We start from the raw sequence: 10,005 nt of genomic DNA, 5'->3' as shown, positions 1-10,005 counted from the left end.
CTCTTTCTTTCTTTCTTTCTTTCTTTCTCTCCCTCCCTCCCTTCCCTCCCCTCCCTTCTCTCTCTCTCTTTCTCTCTTCCTCCCTCCTTCCCTCCCTCCCTCCCTCTCTCTCTTTTTCTCTCTTTCTTTCTTTCTTTCTCTCTCTTTCTTTCTTTCTGTCATGGGGCTTGAACTCAGGGCCTGTGAACTGTCCCTGAGCTTCTTTTTGCTCAAAGCTGGCACTGTACCACTTGAGCTACAGCACCACCTCTGGCTTTTTCTGTTTATATGGTACTGAGAAATCAAACCCAGGGTTTCCTACATGCTAGGCAAGCACTCTACCATTAAGCCATATTCCCACATTAAAGCTAGTTTGAACAGAATTTTAAAAGCACCAAGTATTTGCCTGAGCTGCAGGAAAAACAAATTACCCCCCTCCCCCCAATTTCTACAGTATGCCCTTCCCACCAAAGAAGGCAACCCAACTTCAAAGGCCAGTGCTCTGAAATGAAGGCATAGTTAAAAAATGATGGACAAAAAAGGCTAAGGTTTAACTGCAAGTTGTTAGCCCTAACAGTACTGATATAGTTTGAAGCTTTTACACTTTGCCCTGAAAAATAGTGAAAATTATTTCCCCAGACTTCCTAGAAAGCGTTTGTTAAGGGGGGCAGATAGTAATGTCACAACTCCCTGCTAAATTTGGAAACATTATGGCTGGGAACCAAACTGACTAACTGGGACAGATGGAGTTCTCCAGAGCTGGGTTTTCCCAAAGCAGGTCTGGGAAGAGTAGTTTGCCTACTTAGTGACCCTGTGTACCCTTGCTAATACTCTCTCCCTCCCTTCCTCCCTCCCTCCCCCCCCAAACTCCCTCTCTCTCCCCCCTCTCTCTCCCCCTCACTCCCCCTCTCCCCCTTTCTCTCCCCCCTCTGTTCCCCCCTATTTTTCCTGCGATTGGGTCAGGAAAACTCCAGATTATCCATTGGTTTGCATTTTCTTGGTGTTCCCTTTCTAGATGGTTTGAAGGGGTTGAGGTTGTTCTGTGTTTTTGAAAGTTCTCTGCTTTTTATATCTGAACTCTCTGGAGTAAATGACACAAATCACTTTCAACTAAAACTCCCCACACCTGTGAAATGTAATATTTTAGTGAGAATTTGCATTTCTCATTTACCTTATCTGCTGTGTTTAGGATGCTGCACAGAAATAGGAGTTGATGGCGCAAAAATAATCTTTTCCTCCCCATTTACGCATCCAATTGGCAAACCCACTGTTCCAAATTAAACCCAGTCACTTAGATCATAAAATTTAAACTCTGGAAAGCACCTCTGGAACCTGCCATCCTGGTTCATTTTTCATTTATTTATTTAGTGAAGCACTCAAAAGGTTGTCAAGAGCATTCCTAAATTAAGATAATACAATCTTTGCATACATTTGGAAAACAGAGAAATACAAAGAAAATAATTTCCCATTATTATAATTTCATCAATATGCAATAGTATCCATAAACTTTGTTTTTCCTCCTCTCTATTCTCTTCTTGTTTTCCTATTTCTCTTCCTTCCTTTTTAAAATCTCTCTCTCTCTTTCACACACACACACACACACACACACACACTTACACTAGTCCTTTCAACATGGCATCCTGCTCTGTAACCTCTGTAACCTGTTCCCCCCCCAGTTTACTATATGTGAACATAATTTTCATGTTATTACATTATCAACAATGATTTTTTTTAAAGACACAAACATCAAATGAGGAAATCTGCCTGTTGCTAGCCTGCACCAAGCTTATGTTAAACGAAGGGAGTGAGCAGAGAAGAAAAACCTTTTGTGAGAAGAATGAATCCACAGTGTTATGTTGGCATCCCTTCCCTCTGGATCACACTGAAAACAGAGAGGACAGGGAAAGAGGAGGGAGGGGCTGCGGTGCCCTCAGCAGTGGGGCTCTTTACATTGCCTGCCTTGTTTTGCAGTTCAGCACCGGAGGACACAAGCCAGCCATCTGGCTAGATGCTGGGATCCATGCTCGAGAGTGGGTTACACAAGCTACTGCACTGTGGACCGCAAATAAGGTCATTTTGCCTAGAATCCCTCACTTTGTCTTTCTGGGGTCAGGCTTAGAAAGCAAGCACACAATAGACCCTTAGGGTTGGCTGGCACTCTCAGCCAAGCCCTTCTCTTACCACACAGAAAACAGAAAACAGACCCAGCCAACCTTTTTTGGTATTGTCCCATCGGGGGACCGTGGCACTGTGTCTCTGGGCCTACCATTGGGCTCTCAGTTAAAAAAAGACACAACAAGCTAGAGAGATGGAAGGAGGGGAGGCAAGTGAGGCAGACCCTAGGGTGAGATTTTAGTGGAAGAACAGATTTGAGAAAAATCCTTGTTGCTTGGAGCTCTGAGGGCTGAGGCCTAAGATGCTAGCAATCTATACAGTCATGAAGGGAGGCTCAGATGGAAAATAAAAACAGGTATAAGAACAGTTTACTTTGACCTACAGACCCGAAGTGGAACTAGGGTGTTTGGGTTGTTGTGAATAGTTCCCAAATCTGATGTTGAAGTCGAGATGTAGCAATATCTTTCTTCCACATGTTTATTGGCACAAGAGTCAAGACATGGGGCTGGGTGTGACTTAGTCTGGTATTTCTTAAGTAATTAAAAAATGACATGCTATAAATCAGAATGTTAATTCATGAGCAAAGGAAATCAATCCACATCAGATCATTCAAGCATGTGCAACCACGTGCATACTGACTGATACATTTTTCCCTTCAATTAAAATGCGCTTACCTTTAGGGTATTATGAAATGGATATTTAACAGTTGAATAATAATGCCTTAGGATGGCTGAGCACAGGAAATGAATAAATTTTAATCCAGCAGAAACTTCAACTCTACTGCAATTGATTACAAGTAGAATGTAATTCCCTTGAATAGAATTTAACTGGTTCTCTGCATCTTTAGCAAAGTCCTCACTTATTTACATAGTTGGTACTGAGTTCTTTTGGAAAGTTACCGTGAGTGAGGATTAAGGAATATTAAAAAACTTTTTTCTTTTGTTCATAGTTTGCCATCAACCAGCCATACATAGCATTGCTCACCATTTCAGACATTTCACCTGAATTAATAAGTAGAAGGCTACTGCTTTTGAGAGAGATTGGATCTGTGCTCACTCATTTTTACTTCATATAAGTAAATTATTGTGACTGGAATGAAAGTATACACATTGGTATGTCTGACATATTAACATGGGGAGGAAGGAAGGTAGGAGAGGTGATATTGATGAAGATGCATTGTGCTCACAAATTGGCATGCTGATTTGAAATATTTTGTAGAACTATTTAAAGATAATTTACAAAATAAACATATTAACATTGCTGGAAGACTGGATGGCCGTGTATCAACAGTGATCTCTAGTTCACATTTAGAAAAAGACATGTCGTCTTAATTGTCTGTCCTGTGTTCCCCAGCAAAAGGAGAGTGTGAGACTCACATGTCTGTGTCTCTGCTTAGATTGCCTCTGATTATGGAAGAGATCCATCCATCACTTCTATTCTGGATACCATGGATATCTTCCTGTTGCCTGTTACAAACCCTGATGGATATGTGTTCTCTCACACCACCGTAAGCCTGGATTGCTTTTTTTCCTCCTTCTTCCACAAGGACTTAGGGAGATGTGTAGGAACTTCAAAAAACAAATAAAAGTCATCTTTCTGTTCTTGATTTACTCTAAACAGAATGCGTAATCTCTCAGTAGTGGCTCTGAAATGAGGCATAGAGAGGTGTTTATAGTCATTTTTTATTCTAACACATGATGTCTTTACATGTCATCTCAGCTGGAGCTCATTTCAGCTGTTAGGCTGGGCTATTAGAGCACAGTATTCACTGTGAGTCACCTAGGAGATTTGTTCCAATTATCTCTGCTCTGGTTGTGTGTGTGTGTGTGTGTGTGTGTGTGTGGTAGAATTGATAGAAAAGAGGTGGCGGATGTTACCTGCTGACAGTTAGATTGCAGTAGGATTTAGGTAGGCAGCACAATGCATCCTAGCGTTTTACTTAGAATCTAGAAGAAATCCACAGTTACATCTCTAAAAGGAGTTAGACAGGATTTTTTCCCCTTTTAAAAAAATCTCATTACAAAATACAATTGTGGCAATTGTGACCCTTCATGTATTTGAAATGAATCAGAGCTTCAAGTGTATTCTTGTAGAGCACTGATGACGGCAGTAGCACTGTCAAAGAAACTCATACTAATACTTGTACTCATTGTGTGAGATAGATAGCATGTGAACAAAGGGCTTCACAGGCAGGTCTAGGAGATGCTGCCCATCATGTTCTTCTAAGAGGGTCATAAAAAGCATTAAAATATGAAGAAATCTTTGCAATTCTGCAGTAACCTCACCAATTCAGCCTTACCTTTTCAATAACTATTCTGCCACAAAACTCTCTCCTTACTTTAATTGTGTGTGTGTGTGTGAGAGAGAGAGAGACAGACAGACAGACACAGAGAGAGAGAAAGACACACACACAGTATTAAGGCTTGAATTCAGGATCTGGGTCCTGTCCCTTGGCTTTTTGGCTCTAGGCAGGTGCTCTACCACTGGAGCCACAACTCCACTTCTAGCTTTTTGGTGGTTTGTTGGAGATAAGAATCTCAGTTGGTCTACTTCAGCTGGCTTTGAACTGCAATCCTCAGATCTCAACTTTCTGTAACTAGATTACAGGTGTGACCTATAGGCAGTGGGCCCCTTTGGCTTTTTTGTTGTGGTACTTGCTAACATTTAACAGAACAAGTGTTTTATGGTACATGGTCTGAGAAGTGTTTCTTTCAGAAGATAAGAGAAAACCTATACCTCTGAGGTCAAAGGTAATGAGTGCAACTAGAAGGGGGCTTCCTGCTAGGAAGCAAAGAAAGGAACAATGTAAAAAGGGCTGTCTTTCTCATTGGACTAAATGAATATCTTCCTTGTTTTCTGTATCTTTTTTTTTTCCTTTAAAGAATCGTATGTGGAGAAAGACCCGATCCAAGGTGGCTGGCAGCCGCTGTGTTGGTGTGGATCCTAACCGGAACTGGGATGCAGGTTTTGGAGGTAAACACAGGGAGTTATCCTCAGGGATGGTCAGATTGTTGTCTGGCCAGCTAGCTGGTTCACAGAGCTCTGCAGTGCGTCTCCCTGCTCAGTCCACTTAAGATTCAAGCTATAAAAAAACCTCCTTGAAAAACACTCCACTAAATTCTCTTCAGAGGAGCGCAAGACTGTCACAGAGCTCTGAGCAGCATTTAATATATTTTATCTCACATCTTGGTTTTCCCACAAGCTGTAGCAGCAAAGGAGGGTTTGGCTTCTGAGCTGGGAAAGCCAGATTTTGCACAATGGCGGGAGCTCAGGAAGCTGTGCACCAACCACTAGAGGGGGTTAAGATCTATTTGGAGGAGAAGCATTACATCATCGATGGGTGCTTCGAGAAGGAAAATTTATAAAAGAGGCACAAATAGGATTAAGAAATTGATTGGAAATCAAAACATTAGCTTGCTGTTCTGATTTTGTTGACTTGTAGCTCTTCTGCTTTGGGGGATTGGAATTTGTTTGGTTTTTCTTCACTAGCCCACAATTACAGGGAGTAGAGGAGCTGGGTTGTTTTCTCTGTGGCATTCCTAACACAGAATCTGCAACATAGAAGGCAATCATTCAACATTTGTAAAAGAAATGAATGAATGAGAGCTATGGAACTGAGACAGGACGCATTAGGGAATTGGTGACAGAATAAGCCTGAGTGGTAACTTTGTTCATTGTTTATGTAATTTCTTTCTTTCTTTTTGCATAGGGGAAAAAGTAATCAAATTACTAGACAAAAAATACTGAACAATGCCCAGTAATTCAATGCCATTTTCCCCTCAGAATGTTATCCTTTTTAGTGTGTGTGTGTGTGTGTGTGTGTGTGTGTGTGTGTGTACTGAAGTTAGAACTCAGTGCCTTGCATTCTTGTTTGGCTTTTCACTCTAGGCTGGCACTCTACCCATTTCAGCCACACTTCCATTTCTGGCTTTTTGCTAATTACTTAGAAATCAGAGTCTCTTAGAGTTATCTGCCTGGGTTTATTTCAAACTAGAATCCTCAGACCTCAGCATCCCAAGTAGCTAGAATTACAAGTATGACCCACTGGCACCAGGCACAGAATATTCTTCTTCTTCTTTTTTTGTTTTTTGGTCAGTTGTGGAGCCTGAACTCTGGGCCTGGGCACTGTCCCTCAGCTCTTCAACTCAAGGCTAGCACTCTACCACTTGAGCCACAGCGCCACCTCCGGCTTTTTCTGTTTATGTGGTGCTGAGGGAAGAATCGAACCCAGGGCCTCATGCATGCAAGGCAAGCACTCTACCACTGAGCCACCTTCCCAGCCCCCCAGAATATTATTCTCATTAAATAATTTTAACATAAGATGACAGAGGTGGTATGTACGCTTTCATATAAGGTAGAGAGAGCTTTAAGCTCTGCCGCTAACAGTTCCCCTGGCATTCAAAGCCCCTGCAGGCCTACAGTGACCCACCCCACTTAGTGATCTTGAGCAACTCTGGCTGTGGAGAGAATCAGGGCCAATGGTGGCCGTATCAAATGTGTTTGTGATTTCCTCACCACAGAAAGGGTGTCAGAGGTTCCTTGCATTTGTGGCTTTGTGACTTGGAAATACAGATGCATAGAAACTTCTACTCTTGGACTCTACAAATTGGAAGATATCCCAGAAAAATGAATGTGATAAACTCCCACCCAAATGGAGGAATTTCATCTATAATATTAAATTTAGCTTCCTTTCCAACAATTCCCATTGAGAGGAGATGATCTAATGGGATAGTTCTTTCTGCCATATAGAAGAAGCATATTTTTAAAAGAAAAGATGTGTCCAGAATCATTTCTGTTAGGATTCTATACTGTGCCCTTTCAAAGAGACTTCATCTAACACAATGATAATCTTGCTCTGATTTCTAGAGGTAGAATTTATTGGTGGAATTATTTAAAGTTCACTGTCCTTTTGAGCTTTTTCTGCCTCTCACCAGGACCTGGAGCCAGTAGCAGCCCTTGCTCTGATTCATACCATGGACCCAGGGCCAACTCTGAAGTTGAAGTGAAATCCATAGTGGACTTCATCAAGAGCCATGGACAAGTTAAGGCTTTCATTACCCTCCATAGCTATTCCCAGCTGCTCATGTTTCCCTATGGATATAAATGTACCAAGTTAGACAACTTTGATGAGCTGGTAAGTCTCTGAAACATTTTAGCCTAGTAACAACATTTATTGTCTGGCCAAATAAGTTGTAGTCATAAAGTTTGCCACTGAGGAAGAGGTGTACTAGTGAAAGGTCTCAAAGATGATGAGATCTAAGCCTAGCTACTGAGAAGATTTTGATGTCAAAGTTTGGACTTTCCTAACTGGTTTCCTTATGAAATTAAATTTATCAAGTTATTATTACTTTAGATGAAAAAGAACCTGGTTTTTAAAATTTTCTTCTTACCTCTCAGCTTCACAAATGCTAGGATTACAGGCAGGTAGAACCTTGCTGAGCGTCAGTAATTAGATCTGGCCATTAATTCTGTTGCTTAGGGGAATAAAAACCTCACTTGAATTTGTATCTGAGACTTTTGGACTGGTGGACCGATGCTCTTTGCTAGGTAATGGTGCTCTCTGTAATTCACCTAAAACTACTTTCTTGGAGCCATAATCTGCCATGACAATGTACTGGTATACAATGTAGGGCTCAAAACACTCTTTTTCCTCATTTGATTCTATCTCTCATTCCTGTCTCAGGAATAAATAAATTGGCCACAGCCTTAGATCACAGATGGTGACATCTCAGTAGTCTGTACACAATTGAGCAACAGTTATCCCCAGCTGAAGAGAATGTGCAGATAGTTCCAATTTGGCTATTAGAATTGGTTTTTGAAACTCATATGTTAGGGAGAAGCCCAGAATTAGGACCTTTTGGATATTTTACCTTCAAATAGATTATTGTCAGCAGCCTCAGGCAAAAAAGAAATAGATTAGTTCAATTCAGACATATCTTTTATCTCATCAGTTGGAGTTATAGACCTGTAGGGCAGTTTTCAGGGTTTTGATTTCACTTTTACCAAAGGGAGAGTAGGGAAAAAGAATGCCAGGATTGGAAGAAACCTAAAATATATTTTTATTTTTTGCCCTAAAATACAATTTCATTTTACTTTATTTTATTTTGCTAGTCCTGAGGCTTGAACCTAGGGTCTATGCGCTGTCCCTGAGCTTCTTTTGCTCAAGCCTACCACTCTACCACTTGAGCCACAGTGCCAATTCTACCTTTTTCTGTATATGTGGTACTGAGGAATTGAACCCTGGGCTTTATGCATGCTAGGCAAGCACTCTATCATTAAGCTATATTTCCAGCCCTAAAATATACTTTTTTTGGAGGGTTGGTCATGGGGCTTGAATAAAATACACTTTTTATAGATCCAGATAATCTTAAATTGTTCAAACCTGATGCTCAAGTGTCTACCAGATAGTCATTGAGTTGACCTATTTTATATTGGGGGTACAAATAGTTGCTAAAGGATTTTTTTGGTAGTTAAGTGTAGATAAGAGTCTTACAGATTTGTCTTCCTGGGCTGGCTTTGAACTGTAATTCTCAGATCCCAGCTTCCCGAGTAGCTCAGATTACAAGTGTGAGCCATGAACATTCCAGTTTGGACTTCTTTATAGAGAGCTAAAACCTATTCTCTGTGTCTTTTCCACCAGCTTTGGTTTATTAGCTGTTGTCGGTGAGCATGCAAGGTTCCCTTTGGGAGTTAGATCCATCAGTTAAGTGACCAGTAACTTGCTTCTCTGATATCTTGCCTTATTTTGTTTAAATAATCCCAAGTTCTTTAATGACTCACAATATAGGCTCAAATTCTCACACCATTCTCATGGCTGTTTTCTGAACATGATTTGGATTGCCTGTATTCTCCAAGGGCAGATTCTAAAATGAATATGAAACTTGTGCTGAGGGTTAACTAGTGCAGAGAGGAGCATGGCTATAAACATTGTCATCCAGACGTGCACTTCTGCTAATGCAGTTGAGGGTCACATTAATTTTTTGGCAGTAGCATCATGGTGTTGACTCATGTTGGGCTCATTGACAACTGAACTCCCCCCCTCCCCACCCCCAGCTCTCTGAGGCTTCAGTTGAGCCAGGTTCCCTCCATCTGGTAATTGTAGAGTTGTTTTCCTGGACCCAAGTTCAAGACCTTACATTTATCCTTAGCAAGGACAGTAAAGCCTCAATCAGTCAAAATTGGAACCCTCAAGTAATGGAAAATATGTTGCTGAGCTCTACTTCTTGGAAAAAGAGACAATCACAGGGAAATAAGCCAAAGTAAGGATGTAGTTTAAAAAAATCAACTTTCTGGGTACATCCTGGGGTTAATATGCATTCTCTTTAGTTCCCTTATACCCATCCAGTTTCTGCCCACACTCCTGAACAAAGAGAGGTAAAATAATGAAGCACAGAGGACTGAAAACACCTGGGTGATTAAACAAACAACGAAACTTTTCATGTTGTATTTCTAAAGACCAAAAAAGTATACCCGTGCTTACTTCTCAGTGAAAGTGACTGAAATGAAAAGGGTATATGCTTCTGTCTCAGTTAACCAGAACTTCCAGTCTATATTCATCTATTGGGCAGACAAGTTCTTGAGACAGCCGTCATTCTCTCATCTTTTTTTGGTTATTTCCCTCTAGGATGAAGTGGCCCAAAAGGCTGCACAGGCTCTGACTGGCCTGCATGGCACCAAATATAAAGTGGGACCAATCTGCTCAGTCATCTGTAAGTATCTTATTGTGCTGCAGTTTTTACAAGTGAACCACTAAGAAGATAGGTACCACGTGAGCTGGGACTGAAGCTTTTCTAATCTTGACCTTTGTTATTGCTGGTTTTTTTTTTTTTTTGGGTCCGGTCGTGGGGCCTAAACTCTGGGCCTGGGCACTGTCCCTCAGCTCTTCAGCTCAAGGCTAGCGCTCTACCACTT

The 10,005-nt window shown here is 41.2% G+C and overlaps 1 protein-coding gene across 1 annotated transcript in view; it reads left to right on the top strand.

The window, feature by feature from the left end:
- Positions 1–10,005, top strand: part of Cpa2 (carboxypeptidase A2 (pancreatic)) — a 31,751-nt gene that overhangs the window by 14,850 nt on the left and 6,896 nt on the right. The window contains exons 6-10 of the mRNA XM_013036410.1: positions 1,951–2,049; positions 3,491–3,601; positions 4,977–5,067; positions 7,029–7,228; positions 9,719–9,803. Of these exons, the coding sequence (XP_012891864.1) occupies positions 1,951–2,049; positions 3,491–3,601; positions 4,977–5,067; positions 7,029–7,228; positions 9,719–9,803 (586 nt within the window). The remainder of the gene's footprint in view (positions 1–1,950; positions 2,050–3,490; positions 3,602–4,976; positions 5,068–7,028; positions 7,229–9,718; positions 9,804–10,005) is intronic.

Source organism: Dipodomys ordii, unplaced genomic scaffold (genome assembly GCF_000151885.1).
Source record: "Dipodomys ordii isolate 6190 unplaced genomic scaffold, Dord_2.0 Scaffold285, whole genome shotgun sequence".
Taxonomy (NCBI): Eukaryota; Metazoa; Chordata; class Mammalia; order Rodentia; family Heteromyidae; genus Dipodomys; species Dipodomys ordii.
The sequence above is the reverse complement of the archived record's forward strand: the minus strand, read 5'-3'. Positions and strand labels throughout refer to the sequence as shown.